Consider the following 26,499-nt stretch of genomic DNA (forward strand, 5'->3'; position numbering starts at 1 on the left):
CTCAAGCTTCCGTGCCCTGTTCTTCCCGCCTTGATGCCATGGGTCAGTGGGATGTCCTGCAGGGTGTCCAGGGGACCTGGGCACTCTTCAGACAACATGGCCACCAGGAGGAGGGTCCGCGCTGAGTGCACACTGCTGGCTGTTACAGGGAGTGCAGGCTGCCCACCCCGAGACACACTGACCAACGGCTGCGCAGCCGGTGCGGGGGCCTCGCTGACCCCTGGGGAGGAGGCCTCCTCCAGCACGGCGGCCGCTCAGCTTAAACTGTTGGTGCCTCCGGCACCTGTGAGGTCACAGGCTTGGTGAGGGTCTGGTGAAGTAAAGGGGCGTTGGGGACCACCGGCCGCATCATTCTGGAATCTGTTCTGGAATCTGCACCCTGCAGCTTGGGGTTGGGAGAGGCCCTTGCGGTGTTTGCTGGGGGCAGCTGCAGCGTCTCCATCCCATCCACGGAAGGGCACTGGTTTTCTCCACACTGCACTTTAGGACCAGCTCCAGAGTCCTTGCTGGGACTCAAATCTCAGCGCCGCAGGAGAGCACCCGCCTTGTGCCCTGCCCACTGCCAGGCACCCTCGGACCCAGATGGCAGAGCTCGGGGTCCTGTGGCCCTGCCCCTCCAACCCAGCCCAGTCTGGCTGAGGCAGGACCCTACTCTCTGGGCTGCAGCTGCAAGAGGAGGGCGACAGCTTGAGGGGAGGTCGCCCTTCACACTCTGGCCTCCAAGGGAATGGGGTTCAAGATGGCCCCGGGCTCCCTCTGGGCACTTCCACCCAGTGAACTTCGTCCCCAGCAAGGCCCAACTCAGCACGGGAGAACTGGTGGCCTGCCACCGTCATAGCCCTGTCCTGGGCAGCTGTAGCCGGACAAACAGGGTCTCTGGATAGGCTGCCCGAGGCCCCTTGAGTCAGGGTGTCAATGCCCTTTAGGATCCTGGTGGCACCAACAGTGACCAGCTGCCTTGCATCCTTGCCGTGGCTGTTATGGCCTTGGTGCTGGGCACATCACTAGGTGACAGGTGTGGTCACTGGGTGTAACCCTCCCCACTGGCCAAAAGCCACCCCTTCTGATCTCATCCTGAGGGCCTGCTTTCTCAGTCCACTTTTGGTGTGGACAGTTCACCCAGAAGTCATCGCCCTGGCCGTGTTTAGCAATCACAGTGTCACCCGCTAGCCCTCTCCCCTCCAGATAAGATGTACTGAGAAGCCCCATCACAGAAAGTCCCCCAGTTCCTGACAGCACCTGAGCCAGGACGAAGCCCGCTTCCTCAAACTCTCCACCCAAATCACCCACCGTCCCCCAAATCCTAGAGGTCCCTTCTCACCGAAACGCTCATCGTGTGTTTTCTCTCCCTAACTTGTTCTGCTGCAGGGCACTGCTGGAGGATTTTGGCTGCAGGACGCTGGCACAGAAGAGGCTGCTTCTTGAGCCAGCCTCATGGTGACCAAAGGTTACTCCTGTGGGGGGAGCTTGGGACTTGGGGGACACATGTGCCTTGGAGATGTTCCCTGTCTGGTTCCAGGCGGAAGGAGCTGGGGTAGCTCACCCGCATCCCCCCGCCACCCCCCAGCCGGTGCTACAGTGTCAGCTCCCTGGGACTTCTGGCTGCACACAAAGGCGGAGCCGCCGTCTGGAAAAAGGTGTCAGACGAAGCAGCAGATGCAGGCAGCTGGGAGGTGACCAGAGTGACCAGCAGAGATTCCCGGGACACAGGCGGCCACCCCGTCAGCTGCTCTGATGGCTGATGTAACTGGATATATTGGGACTTGGATTTGCCACCTTTTTTGTACTTTCTACTTGCTTCTCTCCCCACCTTGTTTCTATCGCTATTAGATTAATCAAGGTTTTTTCCATTTATTCTTCTACAAGTTGGTGAGTTAAATATAGATATTTATATTCTATTCTTTCAGTTTTCTAACCAATTTATAATGACATACTAAAAACACAACAATCTATTTTTATGTCTTCTCTGTCCTATGGATAATTTAGAAGTTTAATTTCCAAACATGGGGTTTCTGAATCTCTCTTTGTTGTTAATCTCTAGACTAGCTGCCCTGAGGCTAGACCACATGTTTGGATTTTGGGTTTTTTTTTTTTTTTTCATTTTGCCATGCTGAGCGGCTTGTGGGATCTTAATTGCCCGACCAAAGATTGAACCCGGGCCGCCGGCAGTGAAAGCGTGGAGTCCTAACCACTGGACCACCAGGGAATTCCCCCATGTGTTCTGCTTTATGCCAGTTCCATGATTTGTTGGGACTAGCTTTATGGCCCGGTCAGCAGTTAATTTTTGTAAATATTCATGGAACTTGAAAAGAGTATGTATTTTTCTGTAGTTTTCAGTTGAGTGCAAAGTTCTATGTATGTTCAAGACGCCGTTTGCTAATTGCACTCTGAATCTTCTGTATCTCTTCCTGATTTCAGCTGCTTGTTCTGTGTTCTATTTGTTACTGAAGGGATGTGTGAAGTGCTTTCCTACAGAACTTGATGGTGATTGAATTCACGTTCTTACGTTGTGTTTCCTGAGTTATTTTTCTTCGAGGGGAGGCCCGGGTGGCCGCTTGTTTGTAGCCTGGCTGCTCCTGGCCCTGCGGGCTCCCCCCGTTTTGCTCCTGCTGGGCCGGCTCTGTCGGGAATTGGGTTCCAGCTTAGACGCAGGCGAGGTTCTGCTCTCTCCCCGTCTCTGAGGCCGGTTTGCTTTTCCATCTGCGTTGGGAAGGAGGGCTGCTGGGCTTTCAAGGACCCTGCACACCTCAGTGGCCTGAGAGGTTGGCAGGGGCCAGGCCGATCAGGCGAACCTGTGCTGGACCAGGACAGCGTCAGGCCACCTGGCCCGGTTCACCCCACGGGGCGGGGCTGGGGGGCGTCATCCAGAGCCGGGAAGGAGCCAGGACTGCCCTGTGGCTTCAGGCTGTGCGGGTGCATGAACTGGCTCAGGGCTGAACCCGCGCTTCCCTCTCCTGGGTCGGTCTTTCATTCAGGGGCTGGTTTTAAATGTTAACTGAATTGGATTATGCCTTTTTCAGTAAACTTTTAGAACAGTTTTAGATTTACAGGAAAATTATGAAGATAGTGTGGAGTGTTCCCCACACCCCGCCCCCAGTCTCCCCTCCTCTTAACGTCTTGTCACAACGAATGAACCAACACTGATACATTTGTATTAACACATCATGGTCACCTGCTACCAACTCGACCTGTCGCTGCTGAAAGTGACCTCGATTCCCTGGGACCTCCATCCCCTGGAGGTGGTGGTGTCAGTCAGCCTTCCCCACTGCACTTACTCTTTTAACTCCTGCTCCATACTGTGTTCTCCGACAGGAAGTCACTAGGTGGAGCCCACACTGAAGGGGCGGGGCGTTTGCTCCATCTCCTTACATGGACCCCTCTGCATGGGAGATTTGTCTCTCCCCCCCACCCACTTACTTAACGTGTTTAAACCATGTACCCTAGTGTGGACTCATGGGTTATTCTCCAGCACAACTTTATTTCATTGCTCACGTTGGGCCAGGTTTGGGAGCTCAGTCAATGGCTGCTACGTCCCTTTCTCATGCCCCATCATTGTGGGTTCAGTTTGTTATTTAGCATGTCCTTATTTCCAGGCTCATCTTGTATATTTCCTGCCCCAGCCATTGGTGAATTCCTCCTGATTGGTGAATTTTGCTTACTTATTGAACTTTATTTCCGCTCACTGTATGAGGAATTAACTGCAGGAGAGAGAACCTGTACAGAGTGTCAGTCTCCCACCTGAGCCTGGAAGTTCTGGCCAGGTGCAGCCCCTACTGTCTGGTCCCAGTCCTGGGTGGGTGAGGGAGGGGGCCAGGAGGTGTGATGGGGAGTGTCTGCCCCCCCCTTCTTGGGCCCCACGGCCCGTGCCTGGTGGATATGTGTGGACAGAGGCTGACTTCTGGCTGACAGACCCTAGAATCTAGGACTCCTTTGAGAGAATCAGGGGTTTGGCCTCCTGGACACAGAGCCCAGGGCCCTCCTGCGGGCAAGCTCTCTCTGCAGCAGCTCTGCTCAGCTGCCGGTGGAACCCACAGATTGAAGCAAATTAAAGGTCAGCACTTGGGCGGGGCTTGAAAGCCAGTGGACAACACATTAACATTTGCCTTTCCAAGAAGCCATCTTTGCACTGGGCACTTGGGAGAGAGCCAGGGAGAGGGAAAGGCAGGAGGCGTGCACAGGATCCCCCAGCCCCCGGGTCTCCCGCTGCAGCAGGGCGGCAGCCAGGAGCTTCTGCCAGGGCCTCACCCTGTCCCCTCCCAGCCTCAGGCCTTTCCCCAGCCAGGCCGGGCCCTCCTCTCTTTCCTGGCATCGTCCTTTGCCCTCTCTGCAGCATAAATCTCAATGCACTCACTCAAGGGTGCAAGAAACATTGTTTATTTTGTAGATATCAAATTAAACGTCACCTCCCATGCCTCATCTTCGGAGCTGAGAAAAATCATCCTGGGCACCATTGGAGCCTGGGGGCTGGTGCTCAGCCCTGAGTGGGGACCCTGGGGCACAGCCAGGCCCCACCCTCAGGGACAAGCTATGCGATAGCGTAGCTATCTGGGCGCCCAGGATTCTGGTTCTTCCCCAAGCCTCAAGCAGCAGAGTGAAGACCCACTAACGGCCAGCACTGCCACTGGAGCCTACTCCACCCCCGAGCCCCCTCCTCAGCTCCAGCTCCCACGGTGCTGCAGGGACCACTGTGTGGTCCTCCCCCAGCTCTGTCCTTAGACAGGCATAAACCTCTGCTTAGCCAACTTGGGACCACCCGGGCCTCACACCCTCACCGCCTCACCTCGGGGGGCCAGTCTGGGGGCAGGGCCCGCGGGCGGGAGGGATGACCCCACCGGGAGCTGGCTTCAGCTCCCCGGGCGAGGGTGGAGACCCTCTGCTGTCCGTTCCAGGACAAGCTGTGCGCACCAGGCTGGGCGCGTATCCTCTCCAGCGCTGGGCCTCCTAAGCACTGGGTCAGTGCCCCGCCTGGACCTCGCTGCCCTCCACCCCACCGGGCGGTCCTGTGGCACACGGGTGTCCCTCGTTTTGCCGCAGCTCAGCCTGGCCCGGGGAGGGCTCGGAGGACGCGCGGGGGGCGGGGGGTCAACAGAGAGGACACTCTGGTATCGAGGCCGAGGACAGTCCCAGACCTGCCGCAGACCACCCCTCCTGCTTTGGCGTCTCCCGGGCTCCGATTAAACAGGCTCCTGCCACGTGACCCTCTCGGAGCCAATCGCAGCGACCTGATCCGGCACGCGCTGATTGGCTCAGGCCGTCCAGGGCGGGGGCGGGGGACACAAGGGTCAGCGCGTGGCCCCGACGCCTCGACTCAGCACCCAGGTCTAGTGGCACTGGGCTGGGTCCTGCCTTGAGGCCCTTCCATCCTCCGGGCCACGCAGATGTTAACCGACACTGGCAGGCATTGCAGCAGCCCGAGCCCATCCCCAGTCCCGCCCCCAGCTCGGCCTCTCATCCTGGCTTCCCGCATCCCGCCTCCGATCCCGCCCCCAGCCGACCCCCACCCCAAATCCCGCCTCCAGTCCCAGCCCAGCCCGCCCCCCCAATCCCGTCTCCGATCCCGCCCCAGGTCCCGCCACCCAACCTGTCTCCCACCCCCGCCCCAGTCCTGTCCAAGCCAGGCTCCCCAGTTCGACCCCCTCAACCCCGCCCCTCGGCCCGAGCGCGAGCCCGGCTCCAAGAGACCCACCCTTCACCCGAGACGCTACCTCTCCTTTCGGACCTGACGGGAACCGGCTGAGGCGGGAGTGGAGCAGGTTCTCAATTGTGTGGACAGGTGGCCCAGACCCAGGGCTCACCGAGCCCCGCTGGCTGCGATTGTGGACGGCAGGATTGTCTAGCTGCGGATTAGCACAACTAGACAAAATGGTCCTTTATTGCCAGATCTTTAAAAATGTGTCCTGACAGCCTTGATGGTTAAGTGGCTGGTGACTCGTACAGCTGGGCGAGTGCAGGGCGCCTGAGAGGAGAGACAACAAATCCAAGCAGAGTGCTGCCCCGGGCTGGCTGCCCACAGGGACCAGGGCGAGGACCTGCCTGCCTGAGCAGTGGAGGACGTCTCTGGGGGGCCAAGTATCAAAGCGTGCTCTGCTTTGTCAAAATAGAGTTAACTGTTCTGAAAGGAAGGAGACTCTGTAAAGAGGCAGTGTGGTCCTAAAGCAAGCCCAGGGGCAAGGGCACGGTCGGCGGAGTCCCAGTGCCACTCTGAAGTGCTCAGCTGGCTCCTGCCTCAGGGCCCTGGCGCTGCTGTTCCCTGCCTGGAATGCTCTCCCACCAGAGGCCCACGGGGCTCCCTCCTTTCTTCGTTGGGGCCTGTCTGCACATGTCACCTCTTCGGGGGTGAAATAGCTACCCTACCATCCTCTCTGCCCCCTTATCCTGCTCAATTTCCTGTACGGAAGAAACCACCACCTGACTTATTATGTGTTTATCATCTGGCCACTGGAGCAATCAGTCCCAGGAGGAAGGGACCTCAATTACCCCCGGTGCCTAGAACAGAGCTCTGCACAGCATGGGGGCTCAGCAAGCCTGAAGTGAACGAGTGCCTCTCCCTAGAGTCCTGGGACCTGGCACCCAAGGGGTCTGCCCCACCAGGCACTGAGGAAGGGCTGGCTGGGGTCCCAAGGGAAGGTGATCCAGGTCACCGGCACACCTGGCTCACTGCTCAAGACTGAGATGAGTCCAGGCCAGGCTGGGGGTGGGGGGTGGGGGTGGAGACTGATGATGGGGCCTGTTTGGGGTGCCCTCCTAAGAGCAGCTATGCTGGGGACGGTGGCTCGCAGATCCCAAAGCCAGAATTGGCTACAAAGGCTTCTGTCCACATTCTGAGGCAGAGGCAAAGGGGCAACGGGTCCAGGGCAGTATTCTGGGCACAGCTCGGTGGGGAGGGGAAGAGGAATGGGGGTGGGGAGGGGGACAAATGTGTCCTTTCTGTTTGCTGAGACTGTGCAGGTTCTACTGGAAGGCTCCCGTGCATTCTCAGCCAGCAGTGTGAGGAAGGTCACAGATACCACTTTCCAGGAGAGAGGCCCCCAGAAATGGAGGTCAAACAAAGCCTTTCTGGGGACACACGTGGCCGTGGCATCTCGGGGTGGAGTCGGGGTATCCCGGGCCAGGCTTCAGAGCCAGCAGGTCCCACGGGCACCTCGTCAGGCCTCAGCCTCGACAGGCAAGCGTGGGACACAGAGGCCTCCCTGAGGGCACAGGGAGGAGGGATGGCACCACCAGACCGACGACGGGCAGGACCCCAGGGCTGAGCCTCAGTCCCCCGCTGGGCCCAAGGTGTGGCCAGCACAGTGGGACCTGGGCCCCAGGGACCGGTATAGCCGTGGGGCGGGAAAGGCCTGGGATGGGGCCTGTGTTGCAGGTGGGAGACTTGGGGGGAGGGGGCGCTGAGGAAGGGGCCGGACTGCATTTCTGGGGGAGATGACTCTGGCCGGGACTACCTTAATGAGAAAGGGCGGTGGGGAGCCCCTGCAGCAGCGGCCCCAGCGAAAGGGGAAGGTGTTCCCATCTGGCCGGGTGCGGGGGCTAGTGGGGGTCGTCCAACAGGGCCCAAAGGGTGTGCATCCCGGCGGGCTCTGGCCCTCCCGCCATGACCCCGGCTGCACCCTCCACCCCCATCGCCTCCCAGGGAAATCAGGGCTCCGGAGGGAATGGCCACACGCATTAAATCACTGTGGTGTTTATTGGCTGTGATTCCATCCAGAGAGAACACACGCAGCGGCCCCCGACATGCAGGAGGAAGCGCAGGCGCGGGGACAGACGGACAGAGGACATCCACGGTCTACACTAAGCTCGGCTGCTCAGGCGCCCCACGCGCTGGGGACGGGATGCGGGGTTTCTACGAGACGACGCCCTGTCTGCTCAGAGCTGGCTTTTTAAAGTGTGAAAACAGGCATTTAAAAAAGACGAGGAAGCGGGAGGTGTCGGGGCGCAGCGCGGACGGCGGGGGATGGTGGGGGTGGGCGCCAGGGGTCGGTATTGCCGTCTAGTCGTTATGGCTTCTCTAAGGAGCTGGGGAAGGCTGCGCCCCGGGCCCGCAACACTGGACACGATGAACTTTTGATGTGGACAGAAAGGGCCCCAGGGACCGAGGTGATGGGCTTTCTGTCGAGATAAAACTCCTCAAACACAGAAGACCTCATTTACCTGAGATTCGACATATTGTGATGCAAATTACACAAGGGCAGAGGCCACAGGGGCACTGGGAGGTCCGCGGTCATTTCCGTCCAACCGGGCGGGCTCTGCGGCTGGGACGACCCCCTCGAGGGCCTGCAGGGAGCGGGGCCGGCCTTCCGCGCCACACCCTCCTGCACAGCGCTCGGCCCAGAGGGCTCTGGGCCTCCTCTCCGGTTCTGGGTGAAGGCGTGGGTGTTCGGAGGGTGAGGGCAGGGCGTCCCCCGAGCAGCCTCGGAGGGGACAGGAGGTGCCAACCAGGCAGGGGAGTGTGGCGGGCTCAGCTGGTCTCACGGACGCCGAAGAGCTTGAGCGACAGGGGTGTGTGAGGGACGGGGGTCTGAGAGTGTCCCCCTAAGCCTATCGCTTTCTCTCCCTTCTTGGAGAAGAGAACGGGCCACAGCAGTCCTAAGAAGCAAAGCCTTCCCGAGGAGGGGGCCGAGGAGGGAGCGGGCAGACACACACAGGTGGACGAAGAAGGGAAGGGGTGCAGATGGAGAGCGGTGGACGGCAGATTCAGCAACCCGGGCGTCGGTGCGGGGTAGGGCCTGGGGTCCAGGCTGACCCCGGGGGTTGAGCCCCAGGCGCCAGCTGCTCGCCTCTCCCAGCCCCCACCCCGGCCTCACGACCGCGCCCCCTACTATGGCTGTGATCCCGAGCGTGGGCCCGACAGGCGCCCACCAACGCAGGGCCGGCCCTTTTGGTGTCCCTGGCCACGGGCCCTGCTGGGTGGGCGGTGAAGGGAGGAGCGAGAAGGGACTTCCCAGGCTCTGGGGCAGGTCCAATCCACCCGCTGCCGGAGGAGGCCGTGGGCTAGTCCCCGGGGCCTGCAGCCCGGACCGCGGGGGCCGTGGGGGGCCAGGCGCCCCTCCCTCGGAGGCGGTGGCGATGGCGGTGCGGGGATGGGGTGAGAGGCGGGCGGAGGCTCCCCAGGCTTGCGGGGGCCAGGCGCGGATAGACCTAGGGCTATGGCTTATATTGGCGTTGGGGGGCTGCACTCTGCTCCCGACATCCCTTCAGGCGCCTCCGCGGAGGGCAGGACGGGGGTGGGCGAGGGGCGGGGCTCCGGGCTCCTGTCCAGCTCCAGGGGCGTTACTTCTTGAATATGTCCTGCAGCGGCCCGGGCAGGTACTTGATCACCGTGTCCAGGATGCTCTCCTCCTCTGCCTCCGGCTCGTCCCCGCAGCCCGGCGGGATGGCCTTCTTGGGCCGCGTCAGGCTGCCCTCCGCGCTGGCCTCCATGGCGGCCTGGGCCTCGGCCTCGCGCTCCTCCTTCTTCTTGATGCCGTACTGCGGGGGACAGGGCGGGAGGGCTCAGGCGGGCAGGTCCCGGCCCCGGGTCCCGGCCCCGGGAGGGGCGCTCTCGGGACCCGGGCGGGCTACACCCACCCTGCGCTTGCGCGATCGGCCGAGGGGCCTCTGGAGGCAGCACCTGCGGCTGAGAAAGGCGTGTGCGGGAGCGGACGACCACCAAGACCCCTGGCAGGGGCGGTCCCCACCCCGGAGGCTGCCGGGAGGGGCGGGGAGACCCCATCGGAGAAGGCGGGGGCGACGGGCGGGAGCCTGGACGGGGGACCCCGCTGAGGGTGGAACTGCGGGAGAGGGAGCGGGGTAGGGGGAGGACGAAAGTCGAGTTTCTCCATGGGGTCGGGGCGCTGAGGCCTTGACCCCGCCCCACCCCTGGCCCCGCCCTCCCGCGGTCCCGCCTTCCGGGGAAGTGGGCGCAGTCCTCAGCCCGCCTTGGGCTGCGGTCCCGGAGCGCAGGGAGCCGGGGCAGAATGCCTGCCCACAGCGGTGGAGAAGCCGGTGTTCTGTGGCTGGCGGGCCCCACGCAGCCCAGATCCTCGGTCCGGCGACATGTGGCCACACCCTCCTCCCTGGCCAAGTATCCCCGGATGCCACCAAGACCCCAGTCCCTGGAGGGTCACTCTGCATTCTCCGTGTCCAGCGGTCACTGCCAGGTGGATGTCCTGGAACCCCATCTAGGTGTGCCCTCAGCAACACCCCTGGGCACTGCTGAGAGCCCCCAATTCTGGTTTCCCGCGTGTGTCTCTGCCCTGAACCCTCGCCCAAATCTCCCCTCATCAGTGGATTGAATGGTGTCCCCCCAAAATTCATGTCACCTGGAACCTCAGAATGTGACCTTATTTGGAAATAGGGTCTTTGCAGATACAATTAAGGTAAGAATAGAGACGAGCTCTTCCTGGGCCCTAAATCCAAAGAGTTTCCCTGTAAGAGAAAGAAAAGGATGCACAGAGTAGAAGATGAAAACGGAGAAAGGGTTCGGAACGACGTTGTCACAAGCCAAGGACACATGCATTGCCGGAAGCCCCCAGAAGCTAGAAGAGAGAAGAATTCTCCCCCTCAGGTTTCAGAGGGAGCACAGCCCTGCTGACATCTTGATTTTGGACTTCTAGCCTCCAGAACTGAGGAAGTAAATTTCTAGGAGACGAGCCCCCACCTCCACCAGGCCCATCAGCATCCTCACCAGCCCTCCCGGATGAACAGAGCACTGATGCGTGTGCGCCTGCGGTCATGCGGCCACGAGACCAGGAAACACCTCCTGCCTTAGGGCTGGTGGGAACCAGGTGGGACCAAGCTGGCCTGGTGCGTTGGGGGGCAGGTTGCCCATCTGATGGGCAGAGCTCAGGACCCGCCCAGGCTCGGGAGAAGGGTGCCCTGTGGCCAGGTCTGAGGTCCTGGCTTACACATTAGGGAATGTCTGGGAGCAGAAGCATTGATGAGGGTAAAGAGGAAGCACTGGGGAGCACGTGTGGGTGTCAGCGATGGTCGATTATCAGTTATTGACAGGCTGCAGAATCCTCCTGGGGAGCACACAGTGCAGGATTGCTGGCCCTGGGGAGGATCTCCCATGCCCGGTCATCTCTCCTCACCAGCCCCTCCTGAAAGAAGCGGTGGGCTCTGCTTCTGGTGCTCATGGCGGGTGTGTGGGGGTGTGTGGAGGGGAAGGGCACCCTGGCACTCCAAGAAGACCCTTCCCTCTGTTTCCAGATTGGGGGGGGTGGGGGCTGGCTGTGTCCCACTCCCCAGCTTACTGAGGGAAACCTCTGCACCCACCTTCTCCCTCGAGGCTGAGGATGGCTTCAGGCATGGGGGAGGCAAGGCCCACGTTCAGCAGAGTCTGAGAGAGGGAGGCCATGCTCTTGGCCCACTGGTGACCAGAGCGCAGCCTGGGTCCCCTCAGCCACTGAGGAGGGAGGGATGAGGGGTTTGTCTACCCTTCTTCAGCAGGGGCTCTAGGCAGCCTGAAGGCCCCTCTGCACTGTGAACAAGAGCCAGGAGCGGGGAAAGGGCCTCCATGCGGGGTGGGGGGTGTACGGCACCAGAGTATATTCTGAGCAGCGGCACGCTACCCAGAGGGCCTCCCCACTGAGCACCGTCAGGTCAGCTCAGGGCAGAGTGCGACAAGCCGACCACACTGCAACCACTCGGGTGGACTGGCCCTAGGAGCATGGCCCTCCTCCTGGGTCACCACACCTGCCACGACCTCCTCACCACGGGGCGCTGTGGTGGCTGAAGCCCACACACACTCACAGCAAAGGTGCACATGCTCAGGGGAACACACAGTGCTGGCAGAACGGGCGGGTGACAATGGCACACACGTAAGAGCGGGAACATGCGGTATGTGGTTGAGCAGAGGGACCTCCCTGACTCGGGGTTGGGAAGGGACCTGTGTTCCCCTCTAGGGTCCAGGAAGGAGACTCCAGGCCCCAACCCAGTTGCTCCACTGAGGCTCAAGGTCATTCCAAGGCTAACGCCACTCTGGGCGAACCTGAGGGCCACCTTACTCTCTGGGGTCCCTCCCAGAGCCTGGCTCTGATGTGGTCTGGCTGAGAGCCGGTTTGGACACCCACTATTCTCCTCAACCACTGGGACAGCAGGGCCCCACCGCACACCCTGTGGCCGGGAGGGAGCCCAGGGCGGCCAGCACCCTGCAATGCGGTGCTCCTTACCAGTGAGAATCCGTATGTGCCCACACCTGTTATTCTCAGCACAAACCTGGGATGTGGGGGCTGGATCGACTCGGACCCACCAGCTCAGCGCTGGCTTGAGGGTGGTTGTGGCTCGAGGCTGCGGAACGCGGGCAGCTGGAAGCACCAAACCTGGCAGTGCGGCGCAAACCAGAAGGTGGGTATGCAAATCAGGAAGAGCGTATGCAAATGACGCAGGTGGGCCAGCCTCCCCTCCGACCTGGACCCGCGCAGCGCAGCGCCAGCCGGCGCGTGAGATGGTAAGTCCCGAATGCAGATGAGGTCGCCTGGGGAGCGGGGCGCCCAGACGACGCGTGACCCCGGCCTGGCCCCTCGGCCCCCATCTGATGGAGCCCTGCCGACCCGATGGGGTCCTGTACGGCGCAGCTCGATGGGATCCCGTGCCATGCAGCTCTGCACCCTCTTTGACCAGCCATGAGGTCTGGGAGTGGGTGGGGAGACAGGGCACCAGGAGAAGGCTGGAGGAAGTGGGTCTGGAGCCCTGGGGCCAGCGGGGGCCACTGGGGGAGCCACACCTGAAGGCCAGGGTTCCCACCTGTGGGGAGCAGGAGGGCAGTAGGGGGTTGCCTAAGCATGCCGGGTGGAGAAGGGCTCTGAGGACACGGGTGTCTGGTGGACTTCGCGGTGGCAGGGCCTGGGGGCGTGGGGAGGGGGACGGGTTGGTGGGCAGGGGCGCCAGGCGCTGAGCTCCCCTCAGAGTCAGGACAGCCGGGGCTAGGGGTGTGCTCTGGCCTGCACCCTGCACCGCCAGGGGGGCCCTGGGGCTCCTGGGGCTCCAGCGTCCAGAATGCGGCAGGCCTGTCCTGAGCTGCCTCTGACCCACGAGTGGGGGCAGCTCACCATCGCCCTCTTCCCTGCACACCCCCAGGCCTGGCCTAGTGGCCACCGCCTTGGTTAGCTCTGCAGTCACCCAGGAAAGGCTCCCACCCGGCGGACTCAGCTCTGGTGGTCGGGGGGCCTCGGCAGGCGTCTATGTGCTCCCTAGCACACCCCACACCGTCCCTGCAGGCCGCCCTCCAGGAACGGGCCCAGGCACACTAGTCCCGCCTCATCCCCGACAGCAGGAGAACTGCTCTGGCAGGGCCGGTGAGGAAACCTGGGCCCAGCCAGTGCGCGGGGCGGGGGCCAGCTCTGACCCCTGCCCTGGCCACTGGACTCAGCGAACACCACCCCGGCCCCTGGGTGGCTCAGATCAAACCCCGGATGTGCGCACGAAGCAGGCCCGGGCACGGTGGGATGAGGCCTGCCGCTGCGGCTGGTGGAGCCGTGGCGGGTCTGGGGGTTGGCGGGGGTTAGGAGCAGCCCGGGGCCTGTGCAGGCGGTTCAGAAGCGAAGGCGCTCACCCGCCCAACGCGGGCCCCAGATGGCGGGGTGCTCGTCTGGGGAAGCAGGACCCCTGCCCAGGGGACCCACGGGGCACAGGCTGGAGGGCCCTGGGGCTCTGCCAAGGGGTGCAGCCTTCCATGTGGCCGCCCCAGAAGCTGGGGTCCTGAGGACAGGGGAGCACATGATCCATCGCCCGTCCCTGGCTGGGGGATGGGGGTGGGTGAGGGTCACCCGGCTCCCTGGCCTCACATGGAGCTGCAGGACCTCAGCTGCCCTCAGGGTGGGGCACATTCCCACTTCCACTGGGACTCACTCTGTGACCTTTAAGTCCCACTACATGTCCCAAAGGACGAAGAGGACCCTGGAGCTGATGCCTATTCACTCACTCATCACTCACTCATTCACTCATTCATTCATTCACACACTCATTCACTCATTCACACACTCATTCACTCATTCATTCATTCACTCATTCATTCATTCACTCACTCATCACTCACTCACTCATTCATTCATTAACTCACTGCTAGCTTAGCATCCAAGCACCAAGTGCAAGCAGTCAAAGCTCCTGCCCTCCCCGTGAGGGAAGGACAATGAACAGCATACAAGTAAAAAGTATGAGTGCGTCAGATGAAGGCAGGTGCAGAGCAAAATAAAACAGGAAAGGAGTGGGGAGGGGGAGGGGAGGGAAGAGCCTCAGGGAGCTCCAGAGAGAAGCAGTCAGTCATGCAAAGGCCCTGGGGCAGTGGGAGCCCCGTTGCGGTGGTGGGGGAGGAAGAGGTCACTGCACACGTAGGGCTGGGGCCCTGGGAGAAATGGGGGCCACTGGCGGGTCTAGAGAGGAGGGTCAGAGGGGCCTTTCCTATTAAAGGCAAAATGAGCAGAGTGTGTTGTGAACAGAAACCCACACTGTCAGCACCCGCCCCCACCCACACCCTGGCTGAGCCTTGGCCCCAACCTACGTGCATACCTGAGCCCCTGGATAGTTCCCGAGGCTTGGGGCAGGGGCTCACTGGGCACCTGGCTCACAAGGGAGGAGGCTGGAGAAGCCATGCCCACAGCGCCACACCCCCAGGGGGCTCCGACCTGGCCACACATTGTGACCTGTTTTGGGGGCTCGAGGGCTGGGACGAATAAGTTCACCCCCCAGGATTCCCCACTAGATGTCCACCTGGGGCAAAGCCATGGCTGGCAGGCTGGCTGAACACAGATGGACAGTGGACAGATGGACCTCCCCTTCCCCCCATCTCTCAGTCTCTGTCCCACCCTCGGGGCTACCCCCATTACTCCCCTCTCAGAAGACACTCTGCCTGGGCGGCTCCCACTCTGTCTCTGTCTCTGTCTCTCTTTCTCTCTGTCTCTCTGTTTCTGTCTGTATCTCTGTCTCTGTCTCTCTATCCTCTGACTCCCCCCAGCCCTGTCCTCCATTTCCCGATGGCTACACTGATGTCCCCCAGCACAGCCTGAGTGGGATCTGGCTGTCTCTGCTTCTGATCCATGGTGCACACTTCCTGGCTCTTCTGCAAACAGCTCAAAAAGCCTTGAGTCCTCAACTCAGGATGCAGCAGGGCTGGTCCTGGGGGTTGGGGGCTCACGAGCTGCCATCCCAGCAAAATTAACTCGAACTTTCTGCAGGTCCCAGGAAAGGTGTCCAGTGACCAGTGGGGGGACATCAGGGTGAGTGGCCCCCATGCCCCTGTCAATGTGGGGGACCCCTTGTGGGCTCAGAGACCTGCAGGCGCCCCGCCTGTGTCCCCGCCTCAGCTTCTGCATCAGGCTGAGGTGCTGAGACACCAAGTAGGTGGGAGGGTTCTGCGGTCTGAGCCGTCCCGCCCCGAAGCCCGAGTACCTTGGCTGGTCCCCCTAGGGCTGGGGACTGTGGAGATGCCCTCGGGAGGCCCCCACCGTGCCCCACCTGGCCTCCTACCCATAGATTTCATCCCCAATGTCTGGGAGCGTTTCCCTCGGGCCCAGAGACGGGGATGTAGGGGTGAGGGGCCAGGACAGAAACAAGCGAAGCAGCACCCCCCAAACTGAGTTCCCCACCTGGGCCCCAGGATCCAGTGACTGGAATCGAGCACCTTCGACGGAGGGGCCTGGCCTGTGCGGGGCCAAGGGTGGCGGGCAAGCCCCGAGATGGTGTGGACCTTGGGAGGCCACATGGCTCAGGGACGCCCTGGGCTCCTAGGGAGGGCTCCTGTCCTCCACCTGACGCCCAGCCCAGCCCACCCCGGACAAGGCCAGAGCTGCTGCCCCACACTTGCCCTCTCCCGGCCTTTCCAGCCCTTCTGACCCAGGCGCTGGATGGGCAACTGAGGCTGGGTGGTGGACATGCCCCTGGGGCACAGCCCACCTGTGGCCTAGCTGCCGACTCAGCCTCATACATCCGCCCCTGCTCTGGGCCTCGGTTTCCACACCTGGGACGATGCTCTCACTGCCCTTACGCACAGGGAAAGGTCGCCCAGATGGTTCTGGAAAAGGTCGTGGCCTCCAGCTTGCAGCCAGCCCCCAGCCAGACCTCACAGCTCACAGACCCACTCCCCCAACACCCTGAGGCCCACCCAGGGGTGGTGAGGTGCCTCCCCCGCCCATGACGACTCACCCACCAGGGCCTGCCTGTGGGCCAGCCCCTGACTGCCCTGCCCTCCCTCTGGCGGCCCCCCGCCGGGTCCTCTGGGGCAGCCCCGGGGGTTAGCAACAGGAAGAGCTGGGTTAGGGTTGACCCCGTGTGCGGAGCCCGGGAGCATGCGAGCGGGTCCCTGCCGTCAGGGCCAGGAAGGACTCGGGGCCGCATAGAGTGACCCCCGTCCCGGTAAGCCCGTGTGGCAGGCGTGCACCCTGGGGTGCGGTGACCCCAGCTGCCTGTGCCCCTCCTGCTGGCCCACCCCCCAGGTCTGTCCTAGCGCTGCAAAGAAGGGGGGCAAGGAGGTCCTCGTGCCGCAGCACCGCGTCCCCGTCCCCGCGCACACCTTGTCGCGGATGCCCTGGCGCATGGCCTCGCGCTCGGCCTCCATCTTGGCGTACTTGGCCTTGCGCTCCTCCTCCTCCTGTCGCAGCGCCTCCTGCCGCTCCTCCTCCTTCTTGGCGGCGTCAGGGTCCTTCTCCTCGTCGCCCCCGAGCATCTTGCCCATGTCCTTGGTGGCCCCTGGGCACAGGGAGGCGGCAGTCAGGCCGGGCCCGCCCTCTCCCTGCCCCACTCCCGTCCAGCAGGGCGGTGGCCTCAGGCCTCTGGGCCGCGGCTGCGTGTGTGGCGCTGAGTGTGTGAGCTCCTGGGGTGCAGCGTGTGCGTCTGTCGGTGTCTGTGGGCGGCTGTGTGTGTGTGTGTGTGTGTGTGTGTGTTCTCTGGGCCCGAGTGCAGCAGAGGCTCAGCCTCCCCAAGGTGGCAGCGTGGCTGAGTGCACGGCTGTGTGGGCTGAGGCGCCGGGGACAGGCGACAGGCGTCTGGCGGGCTCTCGGCCACTGTGCAGGGCTGGGGGCCGGCCTTGGCCCAGAACTGCTGGCAGCTGCATGTGGCAGCACCAAGGCCATAATTTCTCTGCCTCGCCAGCCCCACTTTCCTCGTGAGCTCCTGACTCACAGGCGACAACAAACACCTCCCTGGATGCCCTCTCCAGTTCGGCCCCTGGGACAGAGATGCGTAATTACTGCCTCAGAGCGTGGTCCTGGCCCGCGGCGGCCCCAGCCCCACTGCACCCGGATGCATGGGCGTCATGGGGAGGGGAATGCAGTGGTTAGCGCTACGGGTCAGCTGACCCCAGCCCCTGCGGCCAGTCCCCCAGAAGCGCCCCGCACACACCCACACACGGCCGATAGGCGTGAGGCCAGCGCCCCGGCACCCCTGCACACCCCCTGGGAATCAGCCACGCTCCCGAGTGGACCCCGGGCTGGGTTGCTGCCCTGTGCCTGCCGTCCTGTCCCCCGCCTCTCCAGCCACCGGTCTCTGCAGGCCCTGCCTCTGCCCTCTCATCCCGTGATGGTCCCTCCCAAGTGCGGCCCAAGGCTAGCTGAGTCCGCACCTCGGGAACAAGCCGCGAGGTGGGTGTGTGGCTGCTGACACCACCACCCCTCTATGCCCATATCCAGGGGTGCCCCCTTCCCTGCCCTGGCTTCGAGGCCTGGCTCTGTCCTGCCCGCTTCTCTCGGAGTCTCCACTGCGCTGTTCTCAGCGCTCCAGGGACTCCTGTTCTGTTCTGAGGCTGCACAGGTCCGTGCAGCATGGAACCTGGAGAGACTCCCTGCCCTGCAGACACCTGCACCAATGCTGTATCTGCCGGTTCCTCGGCAGTGACACCCCTCCCCCGTGTGGGCAGAGGGAGCCATTTGGTGGGAAGGCGGCAACTTCTGGTTGAGTGCTCTGAGCTGAAAACTATACGTCCGTCGGGCCGGGCCACGCCTGCACCACGTGGGCCTTCCTAGCTGCCGAAACTACTACAGGGTCACAGGGTAGTTGCCACCACAGTCACTGCAGGGACGGGGAGCCCGCCTGGATGGGGCTCGGCCGATGGCGCAGATAGAGACGCTAACAGAAAACCAAGAGCCTCGCGTCAGTTTCCACCCACATCTGCAGAATTCTGCAAAGGAGATTTCAAGCCAGTGGCTCAAGGAAACTGGTCATGAACAGGGCTGCTGATACACTGTCTCATCGCTCCCTGGACGAGGGGCCGGCATCTCCCCACCTCTGGGGCCGCCATCCCCGGCAGGTGGTGGGGGAAGCAGGGGCAAGCCCCAGTCCATGAGCAGCTGCAACCTTCCCAGCCTCCCTGGCCTGGGGGCCAGCTTCTACGCAAATCTCCCCCTTGAACAAGCTCGTTCACGCTAAAGTGAAAGTGACCGATACCTCTTTCTGCCCCCTGGAAAGTACTGGCATCTTAAGGCAGAGGTGGGTGAACCAGTCTCGTCTACATCTCTCTCCCAAGAGGGAAAGTGGGTGGAGGCTGGGGTGGGGGCTGGAGGGGCCTCCCTGCCTGGGTGGTCTGGGGCCCCAGACCTGCTCCTCCAACGTGCTGTGTGGGCTCTGGGCCTAGTGGTCCAAACGGGGGTCCCGCAGCTGGCCGCGCCGGCCACGTAGAGGTGTGGGCACAGGGGCTGACTCCACCCCTGCCCTGGCTCTTCTCGGAGCATCAGCTTGCCAGTGACTACCAGGGAGGTGGGCGTCGGGGCGGAGGCGGCGGGTCCCAGCCCTCCTTGACAGTCAAACAAAGCCCTGGGGATAACCTCAGTGCAGGATGAGGTGGCGGCACCTTTCTAACCCTGGAGCAGGTCCCATACTTGGGTGCGGGTTACACAGAAACCCAACAGCTAGAGAGAGCTTTCTAGAACAGCGTTCACGGGGTGCCCGCACAGGAGGAGATGGGGTCTGCCCACACCCCGGCCTGTGGATGGTGGACAGGAGCTGGCCCGGGCCTGCCCTGGCCTCCGCCTGCCGCAGCTCTGCCCCGTCCCTCAGTCCATGGCCCCCAGGCCCTCCTCCCTCCCTGACGTAATACCCACCCCGACTCTGTAAGAGATGAAGATGCTAAGATTTCTCTGCAGGCCTGCAGGGGTGGGGGCGACGTAGAGTGAGGGCTGCGACGTTCCTACCTCGGGGCCTTTGCACCTGCCGTTCTGCCTTGCGCTGAATTCCCGAGCCTCCTCCTACTTGCTCCCAACCCAGGGTCTTTCCAGACAGGTTCTCCTGGGACTCCTTGTGTGCACTGGTGGCCCCTGTGGTCAAAACCCTTCTCAGCATTCACCACCTTGGCTGCATCCTATTACACTACCTCATACATGATGGAAAGGATGTCTATTTAAACAGTACGTAAATTAAAGCTGATCTCTAAAACTTCATTTTGAAATAATTTTAGGTTTACAGAAGAGTCACGCAGGCTCCTGAACGCCAATGGCCAGCATCACCCCGTGTTAACCCTGGTACATTCATCAAAGCGAAAATAACCTACACTGTGCTGTCAACCAAACCACAGGCTGTATTCAGATGTCACCACTTTTTCCACTAATGTCCTTTTTCTGTTCCAGGATCCAAACCGGGGTACCATGTTGCATTTAGACTAAAGTCAATTTTTTAAAAGAGAAAAATACTTTTTAAACTTGAAATAAAACTATGGGAAAAATTATGAAATTTAATGAAAAACTAAAAAACACCTAAATAAAGAAAGATACTTGTCATGCTTATGGATGCGGAGATTCCATAATGTAATTTCTGTTCTCCACAAACTGAGTCACAGATCTGTGCAATCACACTCAGACTCTTCAAGAGCTAGAAAGGGGGGCTTCCCCGATGGCGCAGTTGTTGAGAATCTGCCTGCCAATGCAGGGGACATGGGTTCGAGCCCTGGTCTGGGAGGATCCCACATGCCGTGGAGCAACTAAGCCCATGCACCACAACTACTGAGCCTGCACGTCTGGAGCCTGTGCTCCGCAACAAGAGAGGCCACGACAGTGAGAGGCCCGCGCACCACGATGAAGAGTGGCCCCCCGCTTGCCACAACTGGAGAAAGCCCTCGCACAGAAACGAAGACCCAACACAGCCAAAAAAAAAAAAAAAGAGCTAGAAAGGAAATTCTGTGACAATTGGCAAGTGAAGACTGTTGCATAAAGAAATGCGAAGGCCCCTGGTCAGGAGACACCGCAGGGAGAAGCAGAGGAGGTGAGCCCGCCAGGGGCTGCCATGAGTGGGACACAGCGTGCAGGTCTGCAGGGGAGGGAGGCAGAGTGACCTAGTGGACAGACTGCCTGCAGACCCACAGACACACAGACATGGGGCTCGGACACGTGGCCAGTGACAGGAGGGGCCTCAGAACCCTGGAGAAGAGAGCCATATTTCCCTGGGGTGATTGAGCTCCTTGTGAGAAGCATGAAACTAGACTCTCACGTAACGCCACGAATTTTTATTGATTATCAATCTGAATATGACCCCAAAATAAAGTGGGCAAAGGAAAACAGCCCTCACCACCTGCCGTCCCATCACCCAGCTTTATGGTCCTACATAGCCCGTCTCATTACCTGAAGTGACACTGGATGCTTGCTTCTTTGTGTCAGTCTCTGCCAACAGAAGGTAAGCGCCTTGAGAGCAGGGACCCTGACTAGTGCATGGCTGTCCTCCCAACACCTGCAACAGTGCCTGGCACATAGTAGGTGCTCAGTGAATATTTGGCAAATAATGAGTTTTAAACATTTAACAGCTATGTATTATGTACTCAGCCACAAACAAAACCTTAGCAAACCCTTCAGCTAACATCATAGTCTGTGAAATACTGAACACTTTCCTCAACTCAGTGACGAGCAAAGGATGCTCCCAATCCCCTTGTACTGGAGGGTCTGGCCATTGCACTAAGACAAGAAAAGAAACAGAAGGCATGAAGATTGAAAAGGAAGAAGTAAAACTGTCTTTGTTAACAAACAACATATCATCTGTGCAGAAAAGTCGAAGGAATCTATAAAACCACTACTAGAACAAATAAGTGAATCTAGCAAGGTCACAAGATTAATAAACAAACAAATGGATTGTTATATATTAGCAGCTAACAATTGGAAAATGAAATTTAAAAACAATTCCAGGGCTTCCCTGGTGGCGCAGTGGTTGAGAGTCTGCCTGCCAATGCAGGGGATGCAGATTCAGTCCCTGGTCAGGGAGGATCCCACAAGCTGCGGAGTGGCAGGGCCTGTGCACCACAACTACGCTCTGGAGCCTGAGAGCCACAGCTGCTGAGGCCCATGTGCCTGGAGCCCGTGCTTCGCAGTGGGAGAGGCGACCGCAATGAGTGGTCCCCGCTCACCACAACTAGAGGGGGCCCGCACACAGCAGCGAAGACCCAACGCAGACAAAAATAAATAAATAAATAAATAAATTTACTAAAAAGAAAAGTAATAAAAAATAAAAACAATTCCATTAGCAATGCTGACAAAAACATAAAAATCTCTGACTATATTGTTAATAGATGTGCAAGCCTGTTTTACCTAAGACTATAGAATTGTTGAGAGAAATGTGAAACGACCTCAACGAACAGAGAGATACACCATGTTCACGGGTGCAGCACTGCTATGAGATCAGTTTTCCCGAACACTGGATTCAGTGCAACCCCAAACAAAATGCAAATAGGATTTTTTGAACAAATTTACCAGCTGATTCTAAAGTTTATATGGAAATGGCAAAAGACCTAGAATAGACAAAACAATTTGCAAAAGGAGAACAACTTTAGAAGACTTACCCTACTTGCTTCCAAGGTCTACTATAATCCAGACAGTATGGTACTGACAGGAGAATTGACATGTGGACCCATGGAATGGAATAGACAGTCCAGAAATAGGCCCACCCATATATGGTCAAGTGAGTTTTTGACAAAGTTGCAAAGATTATTCAGTGAAGAAAGGATAGCCTTTTCACAAGAGGTACTAAAACAATGAGATATTCCTACACAAACGCACAAACAAACTCATAAATGTCTTCCCTAACCTCACACCTTATACAAAGCTCAGAAATAGACCTAATGGAAAAGCTAAAATTATAAAACTTCTAGAAGAAAGTATAAAAGAAAAATCTCTGTGACCTTGACCTAGGCAAAGATTCCTTACATAGGTGACAAAAAGCATGAGCCTTAAAAGAAAAACTGATAAATTGGACTTCATCAACAAAAAACTTTTGTTCTTCAAAAGACACTGTTAAAAAAAAAAGAAAAAGAAAAGGCAAAACTGTGAGAATATATCTGCAGACCATACGTCTGATAAACTCTTATATCCAGAATACATAATGAACTCTTACAACTCAAGGACAAGAACACAAACCACCTGATTTTAAAAACAGAAGATGTGAATAGACATTTTACCAGAGAAGAGATACAGATGGCAAGTAAGAACCTGGAAAGATGTGCCTGCTCTTACAAGAAGCTGTCAACACGCTCGGTCGTTAGGGTGCAAACTGAACTCACAAAGCGAGACCACCAGGCGCCCACACGAGTGTCTACGATGAGAAGCACAGCATGTGCTCGGAAGCTGGGGAGGACTCAGGACTTGCGCCCATGGCTGGCAGGACGGCGGGGGTGTAGCCGCTTGGGACGGCAGTTTGACAGTTTCCTATAATTAAACGTGCACCTCCACTGCATCCCACTCCTCAGCATCTACCCAGAGAAATGGAGATGCAGTGGGAACGGCATGTGCAGCCCAATCTGTAAGAACCCAAAAGAGAGGCCCCTCAACACCCGTCAGGAGGTGAACGGACACACGAAGGCTGGTCCGTCCACCCGAGGGCACTGATGCTCTCGGCAGTGTGGAGGAATCTCAAAACCTTTATGCTGAGTGAAAAAAGCCAGGCACAAATTCTATGACTTCACTTATGTAAACAGAAGTGCAAATCCGTGTATGGTGACTACAAACACGTCAGGGCTGCCTGGGGCCCAGGGCAGGTGGGGGGCTGCGGGTTGCCAAGGGGCCATGCAACAGTCAGAACCCAGGGAAATGCACTTTACCCAGGCAGTGCTCACCCGGCGTCACTCACATCACAACCAAACTGATCTAAAACCCTAACAAACGAGCAATGAGATATGTTATACAGGCCATCTTCCCCAGTCATCACCCGGTCAAATCACAAATAATGAAAAGATGACCAAACCCATAACTTTACAAGTTTTAGTTTTAGAAACATGTCCCTAATTAACCCTTAAGTTGAAGGGGAAATAAAAACTGAAATTGTAAAAACTCTAGAAAGCAAAGAAAAATAAGGACGTTCTGTCTAAACTTAGGATCCATGGCTAAAACTGTTTGTGGAGGAAAAATTATAGCCTTTAATTTTAAAGAAGAAAAAGAGAAAGTTTAGGAACTTCATTATTACCTTTAAAAAATTGTTTTGCAGGGTCTACTGAATTTCATAAGGAGAAAAATTAAGGGGTATTATACTATAAAAGGAGATATCAAATTCTCTCTCTCTCTGCACCCACCTCTTTTGCCAGTGACATGATCATATACCTAAAAAACTCATGACACTCCAGTGAAAACCAACCAGAACCAATGATGGAATGTGGCAGAATGACTAAGTGCAATAGTTATAGATAAATATTAATTTTTAAAATTTGCCTCATACTATCAATAACAAGCTAGAAACATAAATGGAAACAATGGTCCATTTACAATAATTATAAATGTAGAAAATAGGAATACATTTAACAAAGAGACCTACGGCACCTGCATGTAGAAAATATCATCTCCTTAAATGTGATGCCTTTGCACAGACTCTTGAGGTTCCTGACGGGCTGGCTCAGTGTCATGAAGATGCCAGTTCCTCCAAAGTTAATATATGATTGTACACAACCTGGGTTACGCTTCCAACGGAAACTCCAACAATTCTTTCTTTTTTCTTTTTTGGGGGTTTAGATAAAGTTAGGGTTCACGTGGCAGAATAAATGTCAGAGGAGATCTGATCCAAGGTGCCTTACGGATGGGAAATGGCATCCCTGCTGTGGGTCCTGGAAACACCTGGAGAGTAACAGTGAGAAGGTCATTGACTGGAGATGTTTTTTTTTTTTTAATTTAAAAAATTTTTATTTTATTTATTTATTTTTGGCTGTGTTGGGTCTCCATTGCTGTGCGCGGGCTTTCTCTAGTTGCGGCGAGCAGGGGGCTACTCTTTGTTGTGGTGCACGGGCTTCTCATTGCAGTGGCTTCTCTTGTTGCGGAGCACAGGCTCTAGGTGTGTGGGCTTCAGTAGTTGTGGCACGTGGGCTCAGTAGTTGTGGCCCGCGGGCTGTAGAGCACAGGCTCAGTAGCTGTGGTGCATGGGCTTAGCTGCTCCGTGGCATGTGGGATCTTCCCAGACCAGGGCTCAAACCCGTGTCTCCTGCACTGGCAGGTGGATTCTTAACCACTGCGCCACCGGGGAAGCCCTGGAGATGTTTTAAATGCGACCATGTCTATTGCTGGGGAGCCCAGGAAGGTGCCCCCAGAGTCTGGGTGGGGGTGTGCTCCCAGTGGGTTGGGCCGCAGTCACACTCAAGCGCATTCAGAATCCACTCACCCACCCACCCCGCCGGCCCCTCCCTACATCCATCCCAATAAACCACACCCGTCCCTGGAGGAGCCCGTGCTGAGGCCGCTGACTTGGCCTGTTTGTTTCGGTTGCGGCCCCTGCAAATGGCTGGAGACGAGCTGACCTCTAGGGCACAGGGCCATGCGGCCACGATGCCCCCATGTCAGGGAGTCCCAGGCAGCCGCGTGCGGGAGGCTCCACCATACGCTACGAGGGCCAAGTGCAGACAAGGAGAAAAAAATCCCTGTGTACGTTTTTATGATTATCTAAAGACAGAAAACAGATTGGCAGGTTACAAACCAGGTTCATACCAAACCTAGATCCTAAAAAACACAGCCCATGATTTTTCAGACTCATGGAACATTCACAAAGAGCGATCAAATGTTCGTCACCGCGAAGAGGCTCAGCTCACAGCCATCATCACGGCCGTTACTTAAAGCCCAAACAAACCAAAACCAATCCAGGGAACAAGTGTCGGCCAGGATGTGGAGAAACTGGAGGCCTGTGCACTGCTGGCGGGAACTTAAAATGGTGCAGCTGCGTGGAAAGCAGTATGGAGGTTCCTCAAAAAATTAAATATAGAATTACCATAGGATCCAGTAAATCCACTTTTGGGTATAAACTCAAAAGAACTGAAAGCAGGAACATTGAGAGAATTGAAAGTAGATGCATGTACCCCGTGCTCACAGCAGCAGCATCACAATAACGCAAAGGTGGAAACAACCCAAATGCCCACCGACAGATGACGGATAAACAAAATGTGGTCCATCCATACAATGGAATACTATGCAGCCTTTAAAAGGAATGCAATTCTGACACATGCTACAACGCGGGTGAACTTTAAAAATATCATGCTAGGGCTTCCCTGGTGGCGCAGTGGTTGAGAGTCCGCCTGCCGATGCAGGGGACACGGGTTCGTGCCCCTATCCCGGAAGATCCCACATGCCGCGGAGCGGCTGGGCCCGCGAGCCATGGCCGCGGAGCCTGTGTGTCCGGAGCCTGTGCTCCGCAACGGGAGAGGCCACAGCAGTGAGAGGCCCGCGTACAGCAAAAAAAAAAAAAAAATCATGCTAAATGAAACAAGCCAGACACAAAAGAACAAATACTGTACGATTCCACTTACATGAGGTCCCTAAAGTAGGCAAAATCAAAGAGACAGAAAGTAGATGGTGGGAGCCAGGGGTGGGGGAGTCAGTGCTTCATGGGGACAGAGTCTCAGTTTGGGAAGATTGAAAAGTTCTGGAAACAGATGTTGATGGCTGCACAGCAACGTGAATGTACTTAATGCCACTGAACTGTACACTTAAGAATAGTTAAGGGACTTCCCTGGTGGCGCAGTAGTTAAGAATCCGCCTGCCAGTGCAGGGGACATGGGTTCGAGCCCTGGTCCGGGAAGAACCCACATGCCACAGAGCAACTAAGCCCGTGCACCACAACTACCGAGCCTGCGCACCTAGAGCCCGTGCTCCGCAACAAGAGAAGCCACCACAATGAGAAGCCCGCACATGGCAACAAAGAGTCGCCCCTGCTCGCCGCAACTAGAGAAAGCCCGCGCACAGCAATGAAGCCCAATGCAGCCCCACTCCCCCCAAAAATAGTTAAAATAGTTAGAATAGTAAAAATAGTTAAAACGGCAAGTTTTATGTCATGTACGTTTTATCACAATAAGAAAAGAGAAAATTTAAATCGATTTATAATCCCATGTCTCAAAAAAACATGTCAGGCTGCAGAGGCAACCTCAACATGTTTTCAAAGTAGGAATGAGACCGAGTGTCTGATGGTGTCAGGAAAGCAGACAGCACGACAAACAGGGAAACTGGGAACAAGAGCCCTCCTCCCAACCCTACAGACGTGAAGTTTCTCTTATGCGTTAGAAAACACGGGTGAAACTACAGTCAGTGCATTTCTGGGAGCTTGAGTACCATGCGATGCAAGATCTAGTGAGATCTTCGGGGCAGCCAGCCTGCAAAACCC

At 57.9% G+C, this 26,499-nt stretch overlaps 1 protein-coding gene across 2 annotated transcripts in view; it reads right to left on the reverse strand.

Moving 5' to 3' along the window:
- Positions 1-7,685: 7,685 nt before the first annotated feature.
- CPLX1 (complexin 1) overlaps positions 7,686-26,499 on the reverse strand; it is a 37,576-nt gene continuing 18,762 nt past the window's right edge. For both annotated transcript variants that reach the window (XM_082605131.1, XM_082605130.1), the window contains exons 3-4: positions 16,484-16,659; positions 7,686-9,465 (exon numbers count right to left, since the gene is read on the reverse strand). In XM_082605131.1, coding sequence (XP_082461257.1) covers positions 9,268-9,465; positions 16,484-16,659 — 374 coding nt within the window. In that variant the 3' untranslated portion in view covers positions 7,686-9,267. The remainder of the gene's footprint in view (positions 9,466-16,483; positions 16,660-26,499) is intronic.

Source organism: Mesoplodon mirus, assembly GCF_964341445.2.
Source record: "Mesoplodon mirus genome assembly, chromosome: 2".
Classification (NCBI taxonomy): Eukaryota; Metazoa; Chordata; class Mammalia; order Artiodactyla; family Ziphiidae; genus Mesoplodon; species Mesoplodon mirus.